Source organism: Leopardus geoffroyi, chromosome A2, assembly GCF_018350155.1.
Source record: "Leopardus geoffroyi isolate Oge1 chromosome A2, O.geoffroyi_Oge1_pat1.0, whole genome shotgun sequence".
Taxonomy (NCBI): Eukaryota; Metazoa; Chordata; class Mammalia; order Carnivora; family Felidae; genus Leopardus; species Leopardus geoffroyi.
This window is the reverse complement of record NC_059331.1, coordinates 7,741,371-7,760,020: the sequence shown is the minus strand read 5'-3', so window position 1 is coordinate 7,760,020 and position 18,650 is coordinate 7,741,371. Positions and strand designations below refer to the sequence as shown.

At 54.0% G+C, this 18,650-nt stretch overlaps 1 protein-coding gene and 1 non-coding gene across 2 annotated transcripts; one reads left to right on the top strand and one right to left on the bottom strand.

Annotated features, from left to right (window-relative positions):
- Nucleotides 1–6,449: 6,449 nt before the first annotated feature.
- Nucleotides 6,450–6,522, bottom strand: TRNAK-CUU. Its single transcript has one exon. It is a non-coding gene; the product is annotated as a tRNA-Lys (tRNA).
- A 4,267-nt stretch (nucleotides 6,523–10,789) lies between these two features.
- On the top strand, nucleotides 10,790–18,381 carry S1PR2 (sphingosine-1-phosphate receptor 2). The gene is made up of 2 exons (XM_045491849.1): nucleotides 10,790–11,097; nucleotides 15,880–18,381. Exon 2 carries the CDS (start codon nucleotides 15,922–15,924, stop codon nucleotides 16,978–16,980), a length of 1,059 nt encoding a protein of 352 aa, XP_045347805.1. The 5' UTR covers nucleotides 10,790–11,097; nucleotides 15,880–15,921; the 3' UTR covers nucleotides 16,981–18,381.
- The last annotated feature ends 269 nt before the right edge of the window (nucleotides 18,382–18,650 follow it).

The following is an 18,650-nucleotide window of genomic DNA, read 5'->3' as shown; positions in this document are numbered from 1 at the left end:
GAGGAGAAAAGGTGTTCCAGACTGAAAAAACAGGATTCCAAAGGCCAGGAGTGGGGAGAGAGTGGCAGGGCTCAGAGGCGGCCGGCTGGACCTTCCTGATGGCAACTCCTTCAAGTTGAACCCACTGCGGGGCCTTCACACTGTTCCTTCATCCTGGAACATACTTTTCCCAGGGCTCCACATGGCTCTATCTCTCACCTCCTTCCATTCTTTGCTCACACGTCACCTCCTCCAAGAAGTCTGTCCTGAACACCCTATTCAAAACTGTAACCCCCACTCCTGGCCCTTATCCTGTCTTACTTTTTCCCCACCGGTATTTATCTTCTAACATCCTCTGTAATTTCCTGGGTTTTCATGCTTTTTCTCTGTCTCCTCCATTAGAATGTAAACCTCCAGGACAGAAATTTTGCTCTGTAACACAGTAGGGGCTCAGGACGTGTTTCTTGAGTGGATTCCTTTCCTAATCATCCTGCTGCAAGGGTCTTACCAGAAACAGAGAAAGCCCTCCCTTTGTCTCCTGGGTCCCAAGATCTCCATTCCTCCGGATGCCACAGGCACATAAGGTACAAGAAAAAAAAAAAAAAAAAAAAAGATCATTTACCCAATGACACTGTAGTCACATAGACACAGGTTCAAATTTAGGGGGTGTCGCTAGTTGGCTGGGTGTCCCTGGGCAACTGGTTAGCTCTTTCAGAATTTGGTCTCCTCATTCTTATAAGTGGGGTATACACAAACCCTTCTCTACGGAGCTGTGTGAAGGATCAGAGTTCTCTTTCCTTCCCTCCCTACTCCCCACAGTCTTTTTCCCACCACAGAAGGAGGCTGGAAACTCCTGCATCAGATCACGTCCCTCCTCTGCTCAGAACCCTCTCTCTAGGCCTCTCATTTCACTTTGAGCAAAAGCCAAACTCCTCGCTGCAGCCCACAAGGCCTTGCAGGCCCTGTCCTCCCTTCCTTCCACCTTCACCCTTTATCACTCTGTGGTTTAGGCCACAATGATCTTCTCACCAGAACCTGTCAATCTGATGCCAGCCTCAGGGCCCTTGCACTGCTGCTTCCCTCTCCCTGGACCTCTCTTCCTTAAATATCTACATGACTCACTCCCTCACCTCCTTCACATCTTGACTCAAATACCACCTTCTCGGGTGACATTGGGTCTAAGGTCACTGTTCCCTTCCTACCCCACATTCCTCATATGCCTTCCCAATATCATCGTTTCTTGTATATCTTCCACATTCTAACAGATCATATCGTGTTCTTCTTTGTCTTGATTCTTGCCTCCCCCCCCCCCCCCGCCCCAACACTAGAACATCAGCTCCTGGAGGACCAGGTCTTTATTTCTTTCACTGCTGGGCCTCATTGCTAAGAAGGGTGCCAAGCACTCGGTATGTTTTCAGTACATAGTAACGGATGGAACCAACGTGGTGTAGAGAAAGAAGTTTGCACAGGAATCCCCCACCAGCCTATTGATTGTGAGCCTTAACGAAAGAGAGGTAATGACCTTGAGACCTGCATACTGCAAGGCTCAAAGTTTGACCATTTTGGCCCAAACCTGGGTGGAGGTCAAAGGTTGATGTTTCTAGCCCACTCCTGTGGATCAAAGGCTCAATTGCAGGTGACCTCTGTCCCCAGTGGCGTGTGGCAGATGTCAGCCTTGCAGCCCAGAGAGGATCTCTGCTGGCCATGGGCATGATAGCAATTTAGGGAGCCTACACCGGAAGCTGGAGGACCCCCCTCCCCCAAACATCTGGCCGTTCCTAGTCCCCCAGGACTGTGCAGGACTTTTCACAAAGGCCGGAGGTCAAGGATGGAATACTGGGGGCAGCTGTCAGAGAGGAGGTGCAGGGCATGGGTGCAGGCTTGATGACGGGGCCTGACCTCCTGGGGAGAGCTGCTCCCTCATCACTGCCAGAACATCTGCTGTGTGTTCGTTTGCAGCTCAGTTTGTGGGTAATCGCCCAGCACCACGAGGAGCAGGGGGAGTCTCCCCTCGCAGCACGCCCCACCAGCCCCTGGGGATGGGCCTGATTTGCATAGACACTTCCATTGCCTTCGGTTCCCTTCAGTTGGATCCAGATGGGAAGTAGAGCAGAAAAAAAGGGGTTTGAACCCCTGGGCAGGGCACCTGCACTCTCCCGGCCTCAGTTTCCTCCTCTGTAAAATGGGACTATAATTACTCTTCCTCACATGGTTTGTGTGAGCCGTAGGCCTGTGTGCCCTCAGATCATCCGTCCCCTGCTCTGCTGGGCCCCACGGCTCAGGGCTGCCCCTCGCATACGCCATCTCCTAGCCCAGTGGCTTCTGCTCAGATTTAGCCAACGGCAGGCACTGAGGGGAGATCGGAGGGCGGGAGGACGGGGGCAGGGGGACAGGGTAATTCTCCCCATCTGCTCTGGCGGCTTCTCCCACTGGACATGGCCTCCCTACCTGCTAATTTCTAAATAGTCTAACCCTTTCCCCAACTTCGGTGTCTCATCTATGTAACCAAGCCCTGTGCTAAATCCCCTCTGAGATATTTCTAGTTTCCTGCGTAGACCCTGACTGATGTAAGGCAGCCGTGAGGCATTCGTGTTTTGTTTGTTTTAAGATACAATTTATGCGTACAGTTCTTCAAGCTCCCACAAACATATATAGTCACACAACCACTGCCACAATCCACATACAGAACTGTTTCCACTGTGCCCCCCCCCTTTTTTTGAAGTTTATTTATTTACTTTGAGAGACGGAAAGAGGAGTGGGGGAGGGGCAGAGAGAGAGAGGAAGAGAGAGAATCCCAAACAGGCTCCCTACGGTCACCGCAGAGCCTGATGTGGGGCTTGAACTCACCAATCATGGGATCGTGACCTGAGCCAAAACCAAGAGTAGGCCCTTAACCAACTGAGCCACCCAGGTGCCCACCCCGGCCCCCGACCTTTTTTAAATGTTAATTTATTTCAAGAGAGAGAGAAGAGCAGGGGCAGAGAGAAAGAGGGAGAGAGAGCATGAGGGGCTCGATCTCACGAACCGTGAGATCATGACCAGAGCTGAAATCAAGAGTTGGACGCTGGACGCCCCTGGGTGGCTCAGTCGGTTAAGCCTCCGACTTCAGCTCAGGTCATGATCTCATGGCTCGTGAGTCCAAGCCCCGCATCAGGCTTTGTGCTGACAGCTCAGAGCCTGGAGCCTGTTTCGGGTTCTGTGTCTCCGTCTGTCTCCGCCCCTTCCCTGCTCATGCTCATGCTCTGTCTCTCTCTCTCTCTCAGAAATAAATAAACATTTAAAAAAATTAAATTAAATTAAACAAAAACAAACAAAAGAACTGACTGAGCCACCCCAGGGACCCCTCCACTGTGCCCTTTCAGGCCGTCCCCAGCTCCTGCCGGCCATGAGTCTGTTCACCACCCCTACAGTTTGGCCTTTTCTAGAATGTCATAGAAATGGAACCATATAGTATGTGGGGTTTGGCTACTTTCCCTCCTGATAACACACTGGAGATTCATCCGTGTTGTTAATATCCTAGTTCCTCACTTTGGAAGCTAGTGGTTGCAAAGATTATATCCTTGAGTGGTCTCCCGTGTAAGTGCTATACTATGTCTATCCATTCTCTGGTTGAGGGAGCTGCCGTGAGCTTTGGGTGAGTGGACACTCGCAATGCACTCAGGACAATAACGGGCGCATTATATATAAGTTGGCTCTTATTACTATGCTGGGGGTGGGCCTGCTGAGGAACAGACATCTGACGCTCCCCTCTCCCCTAACCGCCTGCCTCCCTCTTCCAGAAGAGAGGGCCCCCCTTCCTAGGCTGGAAGGGCCAAGACTGTATCTGCCGTGGATGCATCAGAGGTTGGCTTCCAAAGGGAACCTTCCCACCCCCTCCCCAAAGCTGAGTGGGCCCCGAGCCTATGGGCGAGACCAGGCGGCTGCAGCCCCAGTGTCTGCCAAGATCAGCATCTGGAAAGCTTCTCTGCAGTTGGGGCCCCTTCCCCCGGCGCTGTGGTGATGACGAGAAGCTTGGGACCTGTCTCAGACACTTCTCTTCACGAAGTTCCTCCTGCCAAAAGCCAAGAGCTGGGGGTTGGGGAGGACAGTGGAGGCCCAGGGAGGCTGGAGGGATCAAGAAGAAGAATGTTCCGCGTCTCACCAGCGATGGGATGTGGTCCAGAGCGGTAAGCCAGTGGTCAGCACTGCCCTTCTGTTTCCACCCACCGGGGCAGGGATGGGAGCCACTGCCTGGGAGCCAGGGCGGGGACGCAGGATGAGCAAGAGGGCAAATCCCACCACTGCTGCTTTGGTTCTGTCATCTTTAAAACGGGGAGATGAGGAAAAGGCAAAACTGTGAAGGCAGTAAATGGAGGGGTTTGCCGGGCGTTAGTGGGGAGGGGGGCACGAGGAGGCCGAGCACAGAGGATTCTTAGGGCAGTGAAACTACTCTGTGCCACACTGTAACAGTGGCTACATTCACTATGCGTTCGTCTGGACCCAAGAGCGGACGCCAGTGTAAAAAAACCATGGACCCTGGATGGCCCATTGTGACAAAGGGGCCACTCCGGTGGGCATATGCAAGTGGGAAGGCGGTACCTGTGTGGGGGCAGAAGATATATGGGAAGTCTCTGTATTTTCCCTCAGTTTTGCTGTGAACTTAAAACTATTCTAAAAACTAAGGTCTATAGGGGTGCCTGGGTGGCTCAGTCGGTTGAGCGTCCGACCTGGGCTGAGGTCACCATCTTGCAGCTCGTGAGTTTGAGCCCCGCGTCCGGCTCTGTGCTGACAGCTCGGAGCCTGGAGCCTGGAGCCTGGAGCCTGCTTCTGTGTCTCCTTCTCTCTGCCCCTAACCCACTCACATTCTGTCTCTGTCTCTCTCAGAAATAAATAAACATTAAAAAAAAAAAAAAACACTTTAAAAATAAGGTCTATTAAAAACAGTGGGATGATGGGAAGAATAATACCACCTTGCTGGAGGCGTGACGATTCGAAGCGTCGCGCCCAGCGCCGTGGTCTGTGTTGCGGGGAGCGTTAGCCATTATTGTCAGGGGCCCTGTAATTAGCGGAGGCTGGTCCAAGCTTCTTCCTTCTCCTCTCTTCCCCTGCCTGGGAGCTCCCCAAGAAAAGGGGGCCCCATTTCGCTCATTCCTCATCCCCCCCCCCTTCTCTCATTCAGGGGCCCCCTAGGCAGGGCTCCGCTTTCCCCTTGACCTCTCAGACCATCAGGAAGTCTAGGCTTACAGCGCTTCCCAGTTCTCTTTCCAAAGCCATTCCCTCAGCTGACCGGCAAGACCTTGAGTTGACCCAGAAGCGGGAGGTGGGGGTTGAGGGGGAGGCGGAAATTGTCTGTTGGTGTATCTGCGTGTCCCTAGGGACATCACCTTTGTCTAGGAGCCATGATCCCCTTACAGACAGCCGGATATGTCTGTGGCCTTGATATTCCCGCCCACTGCAGGTCCCTTGGGGAGGTGTGGCAAAGTGCTGAGCCAGCCGGGGCAAGTGGGGGGGGGGGCACTTCCTCCCCAGCCTTCAGGTCCCCACAGGGCTGAGATTTCCGCTCTGATAGCTCCCTGGTGAGGAGAGGACCCAGTTTTCTTTGTGTTTTGTACCCCGTGGGTTGAACACCTGGTTTCTAGAGGTTGTGCGAGCAACACGCAATACACATCACTCCGCAGGGGTTTCAGTGAGGTTTTGCTGAGGTCTGATGGCACCCCAAGATCTGGCCTGGCAGTGACTGGACGCCGAAAGTGAGCTCAGGAAAAGGAGCAGTCATTTTCTGAGTTCTCTTATCTCCCCATCAAAGCCCTGCCACCTGTGTTAGAACTGTCTGGTTTGTCTCCGCCGTCAGACTGTCAGGTTTAGAAACCAACAACGGGGCATAGCCAGAGCTAGTACTGAGGATTCTATGAATATATACGCTGCATACATATACATATACATATACACACACATATACATAGCATAATATATTGATTTTTTCTTTAAAAAAACTTCTTTAGGGGCGCCTGGGTGGCGCAGTCGGTTAAGCGTCCGACTTCGGCCAGGTCACGATCTCGCGGTCCGTGAGTTCGAGCCCCGCGTCAGGCTCTGGGCTGATGGCTCAGAGCCTGGAGCCTGTTTCCGATTCTGTGTCTCCCTCTCTCTCTGCCCCTCCCCCGTTCATGCTCTGTCTCTCTCTGTCCCAAAAAAAATAAACGTTGAAAACAAAAATAAAAACAAAAATAAAAAAACTTCTTTAAAAATGTTTATGTATTTTTGAGAGACAGAGAGACACAGACAGACAGAGACAGAGTGCAAGCCGGGGAGGGGCAGAGAAAGAGGGAGACACAGAATCCGAAGCAGGTTCCAGGCTCTGAGCTGTCAGCACAGAGCCGGACGTGGAGCTCAGACTCACAAACCGTGAGATCACGACCTGAGCCGAAGTCAGACGCTTAACCGATTGAGCCACCCAGGCGTCCCTTCTTTTTTCTCTTTTTAAGTAACCTGTATGCCCAACGTGGGGCTTGAACCCAGGACCCTGAGTTCAAGAGTCTCATGCTCTACCAACTGAGCCAGCCAGGTGCCCCAACGTATTGCTTCTTAATGCTCATTTCTTTATTAATAAGTTAAATATATTGTTCTTTTTAAAAAGTTTATTATTAATATAAATTTATTTAATAGCAAGATGTTGAATAATATCAGTATGTTTATTTGTCATGTTATTACTTATATTATTGGAAATATTTATTTATTTTTCTTACAAGAACAATTTTATGACTAGAAGTCTGGTGACTTGTTACCTATTTGATTTTTCATGTCCTTGCCAATTTTTTTAAGTTTATTTATTCATTTTGAGAGAGACAGCACAAGCAGGGGAGGGGCAGAGACAGAGAGAGAGAGAGAGAGAGCATCCCAAGCAGGCTCCATGTTGTCGGCATGGAACCCAACTCCGGGCTCAATCCCACAAAATGTGAAATCATGACCTGAACCGAAATCAAGAGTCGGATGCTCAACCGACTGAACCACCCAGGTGCCCCTCAATTTTTTAAATTGGTACCATGAACTAAAAATTTCAAACAGTCCCCCAGGGTACACCGTAAAAATCTGGCCCCCTCTCACCTGTTCCCCTGCCCCCAGCTCCCTGCCCTGAGGGTAACCGCTGTGACCAGTGTCTTGTGCCTTCTCCGGGAGGTGGCCCGTGGGCCCGCAGGCAAATGTGTGTGTATTTATACAGCCCTTATAAATACACCTGGCAGTGCAGGCCTACAATGCAAACTGATTTACATTGTGGTTTTTTTTCAACTTAATAGGTTGAAGACAGTTTCAGATCAAGACTCCTCCATTTTTACTTTAAAATAGGCAGAAATGGATCAATTTTAATTTCCTTTTTTGTTGTTTTGCTTTTCAACACTTTTTATGAAGTACAACATACATACAGAAGAGTGTACCAAACCTCTTCTTCTATTGGTTGCATTGTCTGCGTATCAAGGAGCCTTAATTATTTTTTTAATGTTTGTTTGTTTGTTTTGAGGTGGGGGGAGGGGCAGAGATAGAGGGAAAGAGAATCCCAAGCATGGGGCTCCATGTCACGACTGTGAATCATGACCTGAGCAGAAATCAAGAGTCAGACGTTTAACCGACTGAGCCACCTAGGCGTCCGCCCCCCTGTTAATTTTAATTTCAGCTTTCTTGAGGTATCATTGACATATAAAACCGTGAGATATGTAAAGTGTACATCATGTTGATTTCATATATGTATACCTTCCAAAAGGATTCATTCATAGCTAGTTGGGGTGCCTGGGTGGCTCACTCGGTTGAGCGCCCAACTTCGCTCAGGTCATGGTCTCACCGTCTGTGAGTTCGAGCCCCACATTGGGCTCTCTGGTGACAGCTCAGAGCCTGGAGCTGCTTCGGATTCTGTGTCTCCCTCTCTCTCTGCCCCTCCCCCACTTGTGCGCCCCCCCCCCCCCCCGTTCTATCTCTCAAAAATAAACCTTAAAATTTTTTTTAATTAAAAAAAAAGGATTCGGGGCGCCTGGGTGGCGCAGTCGGTTAAGCGTCCGACTTCAGCCAGGTCACGATCTCGCGGTCCGTGAGTTCGAGCCCCGCGTCGGGCTCTGGGCTGATGGCTCAGAGCCTGGAGCCTGTTTCCGATTCTGTGTCTCCCTCTCTCTCTGCCCCTCCCCCGTTCATGCTCTGTCTCTCTCTGTCCCAAAAAGAATAAATAAACGTTGAAAAAAAAAATTAAAAAAAAAAAAAAAAAAAAGGATTCACAGCTAGTTAACTGACACATTGATCATCTCACATACTTATTTTGTGTGTGTGCGAGAACGTTTAAGTTCTACTCTCTTAGCAAATTTCAACTGTACATTACAGTGTTAGAAAGCAGAGTCCCCACATTTTCCATTAGACCCTCAGACCTTGTTCATCGTACAGCTGCAAACTTGTGCCCTTTTACTAATCTCCCCCTTTTACCTCCCCACCCCAGCCCCTGGCAACCACCACTTTCCTACTTTCTGTTTCTTTGAGTTTGACCTTGTTTTGTTTTGTTTAGATTCCATATATAAGTGATACCAAGCAGTTTTATCTTTTTCTCCTTGGTTTATTTCACTTTGTGTAATGTCTCCAGGTTCATCCATGCTGTCGAAAATGGCAGGATTTTCTTCTTTCTCATGGCTGAATAAAATTCCATTTTATATATATCATATATATATATATGTTATATATAAAATAAAATAAAATGTTATATAAAATATTATATAAACATGTTATAATATATATGCTATATATATAAAATTCCACTATATATATTTCCACTATATATATATTTCCACTATATATTTATACATATATATATTTCATATATATATAATATGTATATCACATTTTCTTTTCTTTTTTTTTAATTTATTTTTTTTAATGTTTATTTATTTTTGAGACAGAGAGAGAAAGAACATGAACAGGGGAGGACAGAGAGAGAGGGAGACACAGAATCCGAAGCAGGCTTCAGGCTCTGAGCTGTCAGCACAGAGCCCAACACGGGGCTCGAACCCACGAACTGTGAGATCATGACCTGAGCTGAAGTCGGAAGCTCAACCGGCTGAGCCATCCAGCTGCCCCTCTTTTCTTTTTTTTTTTTTTAAGTTTATTTATTTTTAGAAAGAGGGGGAATTTAGAAAGAGGGGGAATCCCAAGCAGGCTCTGCATCGTCAGCACAGAGCCTGACTATGGGGCTCGAACTCATGAAATGTATGATCGTGACCTGAGCCGAAATCAAGAGCCTGTCGCTTGGGGCGCCTGGCTGGCTCAGTCGGTTGTGTTGTGTCAGACTTTGGTTCAGGCCATGATCTCAAGGCTCGTGGGTTGGAGTCCCTCTTCCAGCTCTGTGCTGACAGCTCAGAGCCTGGAGCCTGCTTCAGATTCAGTGTCTCCCTCTCTCTCTGCCTCTCCCCGATCATTCTCTCTCTCTCTCTCTCTCTCTCTCTCTCTCTCTCTCTCTCAGACATAAACATTAAAAAAATTGTTTTCAATTAAAAAAAAAAAAAAAGTCTGTCGCTTAACTGACTCAGCCACCCAGGCACCCCCTACCACATTTTCTTTATCAGTTCTTCCACTGATGAACATTTAGGTTGCTTACATATCTTGGCTGTTGTGAATAATGCTGCAATGAACACAGGAGTGCAGATATCCTTTTTTGTCATTTTGCACTTCAACATTCTTTACTGAAGTATGATATACACACAGAAAGTGCCCTGAACCTTTCCTTCTTATTGCACTATGTCTCCAGCAGTCTTTTTTTAAAAAAATTATTATTTATTTATTTTTCAGAGAGAGAGAGAGAGAGCCTGTGTGCAAGCAGAGGAAGGGCAGAGAGAGAGAGAGAGAGAGAGAGAGAGAGAGAATCCCAAGTAGGCTCGGCCTTGTCAGTGTGCAGCTGGAGGTGGGATTTGTCCTCACCAACCCTGAGATCATGATCTGAGCCAAAATCAAGAGCTGGACACTAAGCTGACTGAGCCACCCAGGCACCCCTATAGCAGTCAATTATTATTGGCATTGGACACATGTGCACATTAAAAAAAAAAATCAAAAGGTACGAGAGTTCATAGAATGAAAGCAGCCTCCTTCCCGTGCCCTATCCCTATCTTTCACTTCCTCTCCCAGGAAATTCACCAGTTTCTTCTGCCTGCAATATTCTGGGTATTCTGAGCACAGGTTGTGGAACATCAGCTCCAGGGAGTTTTGTCTGGTTTGTCCCTGGTACATCTCCAGCCTTTTAGAACAGTATCTGGCACATACCAACCAAATGCTTAATGTTATCTGGTAAATAAACATATAGGAAGGTTATATACACATTTTCACAAATAGTAGCCTCCTAAAAGGCTGTCTCTTGCACCTGAACATAAGCTCCATGAAGGCGAGCACTCTGATGAATCTGGGCCTGCCTCCCTGGTTGACCACAGCAAGGGCAGAGGTAGGGTAGATAGGCTGGTGGGTGCTCTGAGTTTTCTAGGAGTCTTATCTGAATTTTGAGGTCTTATCAAGGCAAAACTAATCCTGTCTTTGCGGCAGGGCGTGGCACATAGTAGGAACTTGACCATTTGTTGTGGGAACTCAGAGTAGGCGCATAATGCCTATTTGCTGCATCGACACCAAGGCTTCAGTAGCTCCTTGTTGCGTAAAGGGGATCTCATGCTCTCCTCCAATTCCAAGGTCCCAAGGAACGGGCCAAGAGTATATCTGCAATCAAAGAGTTGTTTCAGGTTGAAGCCACCTGGCCAGGAGAGACGTGACATCACGGAGTCGTGTGACGTCATACGCCGGCAGGTTCTCACGAGTGGGGGCTGGGAGGGGCAGGGCGAGAGGTGGGGGAGGCGAACAAAGGGACCCCGCGCGCCTCCCCCGCCGTCCCCAGCGCGCGCCCGGGCCCGACCGACCACATCTGGAATTCATTTAGCCGCCGCCGGAAAGGGGAGGAGAGGAGGGCGGGGCGAGTGGGGGGCCGAGGCGGTGTCTCTCCCGCCCCCCTCCGTCCCAGGTCCCCAGCCCCGGGACGCAGCCCCAGCCCGGCAGGCAGCCCCAGCCCCTGCCGATGCCGTCCCGGGGACGCAGACGCCGAAGCCCCTCCGGCCAGAGCAGGGACCCGGCCTGCCCAGCCAGGTGAGTGCGGGGCGAGGGGAAAGCAGAAAAGACGGGGCCCGGGGCCCGGGGCCCGGGAGTCGCAGGGTCGGAGCTGGGGGGGGCCAGGCGAGGGGTTGGGGGCGCACCCGGGCGCGCACGCGCCGCCCGTGCTCCTGCTGCACGGAGGGAGTGGTCACTGTGAACCTTCTCCACGACTCCGGGCCGCCCCTACAGCCTCCGCCGCGAACCCCCAGACTGAGCTCCCCGCCTTCCTCAGCGGCAGGAAGTTGGCGCCGAACAGAAGGCGGAATCCGAGCGCTTTCGGCCGGACACTGGGAGGCAGAACCGAGGGGTTCGGGGAGTGCGTATGGGGGGAGGGGGGAGGGCCCTCCTCCTGGCTGACTCCGGCCGGGCGGGAGCGAAAGGTGCAACGCGCCGGCGAGCCTCCAAGCCGAGGGGCGGAGTCCCCAGGGAGGGCAGTCTGCCCCACCGCCTGCAGGTCGGCCTCGGTGCCTCAGTTTCCCCGAGTAGTCCGTCTTCTTCAGTCACCCCGCGGGGGCGTGGCTTTGTTCTGGAAGGAATGGGAACGTGACTGCGTGGCTCCGGCGCCTCATCTTTCTCCTGGGGCCCAGGGATGGGGCGACGGTGCGAACGCGCGTGGCGCGGACCCCGCGTGGTCCCGGGCCCAGCAGATTGTCGGAACCTCGCCCCCTCCTCCGGCACGAGTTGACTCACCCGGGGATTTCCATACCCTCCCCGACTCTGCCCTAGTCAGAGACAACGGGCGCCACGCGCTGAGCCCACGGTCCCCCCGCGCTGGCGCGACGGCGGTTCGGTATTTGCCGTGTGGCTGCAGCTGGGGTCACCCCTCCTCCCCGCGCCTAAACCCTCCGGGAATACCGAGACGAAGCTCCTTGGGGAGTGGGGGGGAGAGGCGTTCCCCACCCCCACGGGAGATGTAGGGATTCCTCGCGTGTGGCTGTCGCGGGAGAGGAGGCGCGGCCCCGGCGGGAGCGAGTGTAGATACCGCGCATTCCACCGCCAGATAAGGAGGCCAGACTGCAGCCCGAGGGCGGGGGCGGGTCCTGTCGCTGTCTCCACGGAGACGCGCTGGGCTTCGCCCAGTCTGGGGGCTGCCAGCGACCAGAGGCGTCTCCAGCCTTTGCTGTTGTTTGAGACTCAGCTGAGTTTAGGTGCTTCTACCCTCAGGGGCCCACGGGGCTTTGTTCATTTGTTCATTCATCCATCCATTCATTCATCCATCCATCCATCCTTCTGTATGGCACGTTTCCTGAGCACCTTCTGTATGCCAAGCATCATGCCACAGAGGCTGAAAACGGACTTGGTCGCTGGCCTCCAACACTGGTGCTCTACCGTGCAAGCCAGACAGAAAACAAGAGATACAATAATAATATCCGAAAATGGCAAGTTGTGTGAGGATAAAGCAAGATGCTGCAATAGAAAGGCCCTGGGGAAAGTGGCTATAGTAGACTGACGGTCTGAGGCGACCCCCCCCCTCCCCCCCCCCAGCCAGTGACCTTGAAACTGAAACCTGAAAGAGGAGACAGTCATTCAAGGATTTGCGGGGATGGCACCCAGGAGGCCACTGTGGTTGGAGTTGGGTGGCCCTGCGGGAGAGTGGGAGGAGGCTAGATGGACAGGGGCCAGGCCATTTTGGGCAATGGGGAGCCATAGAAGAATATGGAAGTTGGAGTGACACCCTGTACTGGAGTTGTAAATTAGATAGCTCCCCCTGGCTGCTGCATGGAGAATGGCAGTGTAGGGTGGGCCTGACTGCAGAAGGGAAACCAAAAGAAAAGGTGGGGGCTCTGCCCCAGGGCAAGTGGCATGGGATCAGTGAGTGACAGTAGAACTGTAAGCTGCCTCCGTGGAACTTGGAGGAGGGACTCCTGGAAGCCTGAGGCTTCCTCTCTGTCTTTCCTCTTTTCTAATCTCCCCCTGAACAGTCTTGGTCTGTCTCCCCTTCCCTCCAAACTCTGTCACTTGTCCCTCTCATTCCATTTCAGGCCTGGCCATTCCCAGGTTCTGAGCCCAGCGATCCCCTACTGAGCCTCTGGGAGGAAGTTAGGGCTGCCTTGGAGAAGGTGAGCAGGAGACAGGCCCTGTATTTAGCCAGCCGGGTCTGGGAGCCAGACACAGGGAGGGGAAACAACCAAGGCCTCTATCTGCCTAGGGCTGACTCTCCTGTCAGTCCCAACCTCCAGGCTCTGCTTCCTCTTTCTGGAAAGCATGGACCTGCTTTAAGCTCTCTCTGTCTTCAGCAAAGTCCTAGTGGGGGAGATGAGAAGAGGAAGGCTGTGTGAGCCTCCGTTTCCCCTTCTCTGACTAGAAGAGCTACCCCTCCTTCTGAGGATGCCCTGATAGTCTCCTGGGGCTGCAGACAGTGAGTGTGCAGACTGCCAATCTTCCCCCCAGGGAAGAAGACAGACTTTTTGGTCAGTCTCTGGGATGTGAGGAGTGAACCCAATTCTCAATTCTCCAGGAAGCATCCATAAATCTTCCTCTTGGCTGCCAGAGAGGGTTGGTGGCCCCATGTGTGGGAGGGGTGGAGGGGGTGGCCATGGGACACACCCTGGGCTTCTTGCCCACCCTCAAGGGTGTTTCCCAGGCCTGCAACGGGCCCTTGATTCTCAGTCACGAACCCTAGGAGGGGCCCAGTAGGCCAGGGCAGCCTGGGGGCGTCTGGTTGTCCTGACCCTGCGGTCAGGCCGCGGTTCACACTCTCCCCAGAGACATGTCCACAGCCTTAACTCTGTCTTCTGAAAGAAGCCGTTGGCCGGTGAAGGACTGCTCACTGGCGCTTCCCTTAGGGCGCCCCCAACTGGGCCAATCAAATGCCGAGGACGGGAAGCTCTGGCCAGTTGGCGAATCGCTCAATGCCCTGGGATTGAAAACAAGCCAATCAGGGCGCCGGCTGTTTCTGCCCCGAAGGTCGGTCCAGTAAGGCCGAGGCCAGGGCCAAGTTAGCTCCCAGCCGGCTGCAGCCTGCATCGGGCAGAGGGCATCGGGGCGCCCAGGGCCCGGTCCGTCAGGGGAACAAGGGGCCTCTGTGTGGCGATCTGGGCGGGGCGGCAGTCTCCGGGGATGCGCACAAGCCCTTCTCTGTTTCCAAACTAGGACGGATGCCCCTTTACCCAGGGGGAGCAGCTGCCTCTGTCAGGCCCGGGGCCAGGACGCCCCCCTCCGAGGACTGAGATGGCTGAGTGACCCCGGAAGCCCCCCATAGTTCCCAGGCTCACTAGGAACCGGCCTAACCAGCCTTTTTCTGGAACGGTACTCCTGGAGCGCACGTGGTCCTTGCCCGGCATGTTTCCAGGGACCCAGGGCGGGCTCTTCCTGCGCCCTCCCCCATCAGCTAAAGGCTGGAGCTTCTTCCTGGCTCCCCTCCTTAAAGACAGACACAGCACCAGCTCCTCTGAGACACCCCACCCCCCCCCCACCCCCCCCCCCCCGCCCCCACCGCCAGCAAGCTGGGAGGAGGCCATGATGTTGGCTTCTCATCCTCTGCCCACGCTTCTTCCCGCCCCCTCCCCCCATGGATCAGTTTTCTTTGAGAAGGGGGTGACTCAGGCTTTCATGGAAATAAATGCCGGTCCCCCCCTTCCCCTGAGCCCCCTCCCCGCAGGGCTGCACGCCCCCTCCTCGGCTCACATGACTTGAGCGTTGCAGCAGCTGCCTGGTCCTCCCAGCCAGGACCTCCCAGACTGGTCTCCTGTGGCTCTCCCATCCCATCACCCCCTCCCAGCCTTTCCCACACCGGATGTGACTGGGGAGTGAGGACTCCACCCTGTTTGTTCCAGGGGCCTCACATCTGGATTTCATCCTGGCTGGGGATGGGGGGGTGTGCCAGTGCCCTGCTTACCCCGCCGGGACCCTCTGCAGGGCAGGGCTAGATGGTGCTGATGAGAACAGGATGTTGGGAGTCTGGCCTGTAGCTCAGTCTCCATCCCTTCCTAAAAGATTGGATGGAGGGCACCTAAGGGAGCTAATGTATTAGCTAATATTTATTGAGTGCTTGCTATGTGCTAGGGGTGCTTCATGTACCATTCGACAGGATTTTCCCATTACCCCTATGAAGTGGGCTTTCCTCTCCCCATTGCACAGATGAGGACGTTGGGGCTGAGAGGCCGGGCATTCGGTGACTTGCCCAAGGTCCCACAGCAGGTCGGGTGGAGTGCGGTTCAACCCTGGATTGCCTCCAAGGTCTTTGTCCTTGAAGTTGCCATGACCTCTGAGATGCTTAAACCTCAGGCCGCCCTGGTGTCTCCCCAAGACCTTAATCTTGGGAGCACCCATGGCCTCAAGGCTCAGACCCAGCCTGAAATCCAGGGCTGTGGGTGGTAATGAGCAGGGGACGGTGCTATCAGCGAGCATCTTGTTGACCCAGGTTGGCAGGCAGCATGAAGCCCCAGGCTCTAGTGTATTCTGGAAAGGAGACAAGCCCTCCCAGCCCTGCCCAAGGCTCACTTTTCGGGTGGGTGAGCGTGGGTTCTGGAAGTTCACTTTGTATTTGGGGGACTTTCTGCTCTTTTTGGAAGACAGTGCAGCCTAGAAGTTATAGAGGCTTTGGAGTGGGTCTCCGGCTCTGCCACTTGGAGACTTACTAGCTTTGAGACTTACGGGAAGTGAATTGACCTCTCTGGGTTTCCCACTGGTAAAGCAGGGACGATGGTAATCCTGACTTCATACGGCCACTCGGTGAGAAGTGAGGAAGCTGGGACTCACACCGCGTCCACCTGGAGTCAGAGCCCAGGGAGCGGCCACAACACTGACCTGTCTGTTGGTCTTTTCCCTCTGCAGCTGTGACAGCCCCATGGCCCTGGCTGGCCACTGAGCCCCACCATGGGCAGCCTGTACTCAGAGTACCTAAGCCCCAGCAAGGTCCTGGAACACTATAATTACACCAAGGAGACGCTGGACACTCAGGAGACCACCTCCCGCTGGGTGGCGTTGGCCATCATCGTCCTCATCTGCTTCACCATCGTGGTGGAGAACCTGATGGTGCTCATTGCCGTCGCTCGCAACAGCAAGTTCCACTCGGCCATGTACCTGTTCCTGGGCAACCTAGCCGCCTCGGACCTGCTGACCGGTGTGGCCTTTGTAGCCAATACCTTGCTCTCAGGCCCCGTCACGCTGGGGCTGACCCCTCTGGAGTGGTTTGCCCGAGAGGGCTCCGCCTTCATCACGCTTTCCGCCTCCGTCTTCAGCCTCCTGGCCATCGCCATTGAGCGGCACGTGGCCATCGCCAAGGTCAAGCTCTACGGCAGCGACAAGAGCTGCCGCATGCTGCTGCTCATCGTGGCCTCGTGGCTCATCTCGCTTGTGCTCGGAGGCCTGCCCATCCTGGGCTGGAACTGCCTGGGCCACCTCGAGGCCTGTTCCACCGTGCTGCCGCTTTATACCAAGCACTATGTGCTCTGCGTGGTGACCATCTTCTCCGTCATCTTACTGGCCATCGTCGCTCTGTACGTCCGCATCTACTGCGTGGTCCGCTCCAGCCACGTCGACGTGACCGGCCCACAGACGCTGGCCCTGCTCAAGACGGTCACCATCGTGCTGGGTGTCTTCATCGTCTGCTGGCTGCCTGCCTTTAGCATCCTGCTCCTGGACTATGCCTGTCCCGTCCGGTCCTGCCCCGTCCTCTATAAGGCCCACTACTTCTTTGCCTTTGCCACCCTGAACTCGCTGCTCAACCCCGTCATCTACACGTGGCGCAGCCGGGACCTGCGGCGGGAGGTACTGCGGCCGCTGCAGTGCTGCCGGCGGGCGGCGGGCGTTCAAGGGCGGCGGGGCGGGACCCCGGGCCATCGCCTCCTGCCTCTCCGCAGCTCCAGCTCGCTAGAGAGGGGCACACACATGCCCACGTCGCCCACGTTTCTGGAGGGCAACACGACGGTCTGAGGGGCAAAGTGGGCCACGAGGCCATGGCAGAGGGCTCCGTGGAGAGACACCGGGTGACCTTGGACAGAGACGTGGGGTTGCCAAGCAAGATACCCCCGCTCCGCAGACCTGGGTGGTATTGAAAATACTTCACGCCAGGGCCGGCCGGCTGAGACACCAGCCAGTCGGATGGCAGAGCTGCAGGGTCAGAGGCTAGTGCAGTAACTGGTGTGGCCCCTTCAGAACTAGATCGTGGGGAGGACTGGAGGACCTGGAAGGGGCCTGGGTGACAGCAGGCAAGCACTCAGGGGGAGCTCAGGGCAGGAGCCACTTATAACCCCTTACAAGGGATTTCAACATTTCATGACCATCTGACCCTCTGCCCTGGACAGGGCTCCCCTCTCTGAATCTAGCCCCCTTGTCACCTCCTGGCAGCCTTAGGCCACTTCCCCCAGAACCATTGCCCCCAGGGGCCGGAGGCCTCCTCCTTGACCGTCCTGGGTGGCCCCGGCTGACAGTTGCAAAGCCCAAATCCACAGCTTCCCCAAATGTCACCAGCTGCCACTTTGGCCTCTTCTTCTTTTCTCCTCTCTCTCTCCATGACATGCTGGGAAACCATGGGGTGGAGAGGGGGGGCTGGATGCCGTTCTCAGACCTCATCGGCCAATTGCACTATTTGGGGCACAGAGGAATCACCAAGGGCTGGAAAAACTGGTCTGGGGGAGCTGAGGAGGGCTTTGGGCCTCCTGGTGGGAAAGGGTGGAACTTGAGAAAGTTCTAGGGGAACTGTTTGCACAGGATCCCCCCCCCCCCAAAAAAAAAAAAAAAAAAAAAAGAAAAAACAACCACCCAGAGCTACTCCCACCTCCAGCCCAGCGGAGGTACTGGACCTCCTGGGGCGGGGCAACCTTGAACCCACTGTGCCTCCTTTCGAGTTGTCTCGTACGGAGGCGCACGGGGGTGGGCATGCCGAGGACATTTGTGGGATGCTCTCCCCTCACCTGCCCCGGAAGGACTTTACTAAATTCCATGGATAGATGGAAGGGACATTGCGGTACAAATGTATATTTATGTGTGTCTGTGTGCGTGTGTGGTATCTGTGACCCGCTCTCCCCACCATGTTCCCCCCGAATGGATGCTCTTGTCGTCTCGGGTCTGTTTTGAAGCTGCCAAAGAGGGATCTGGCCCTGCACAGACCCCTTTGTAATTAATGGCTCATCTCCCCACTTGAGAGCTGGGGTACAGCTCTCCTTGGGGAAGGAAACCTCACGCCTCAAAGTGATTTCTCGTGAATGCAAAGGCTGGGGAGGGGGTCTCGGGGGGCAAGGAGCCAGTTGGGGGTTTGTCTCCCCTCGTACAGCTCCCCAGATGCCCCCCATGCCTGAGATCCAGGCCCAGGCCAATAAACGGTTCAATCTCTCATTCTGGTGGTGGATGTCTTTTTAGGGCTAAGGCGGCACCCCACTAGCACCCGGTGGCTGGAGGGGGGATGGGATGCGGGGGTGGCTGCCATCCAGGCCACTCCTACTTTGCCGGCTTTCCTATTCTGTGCCCCAACCCCTAACCCCACCCAAGCCAGGATTACAGTGGCTTCGGGTAAATGCTGACCTTTCCCTAAGGCATCTGTCTGGCCCCTCCCAGTGGTTAATTAGACTCCAGGCCTTCTTGCTTCCCTTTAAAGATAGCCTGGC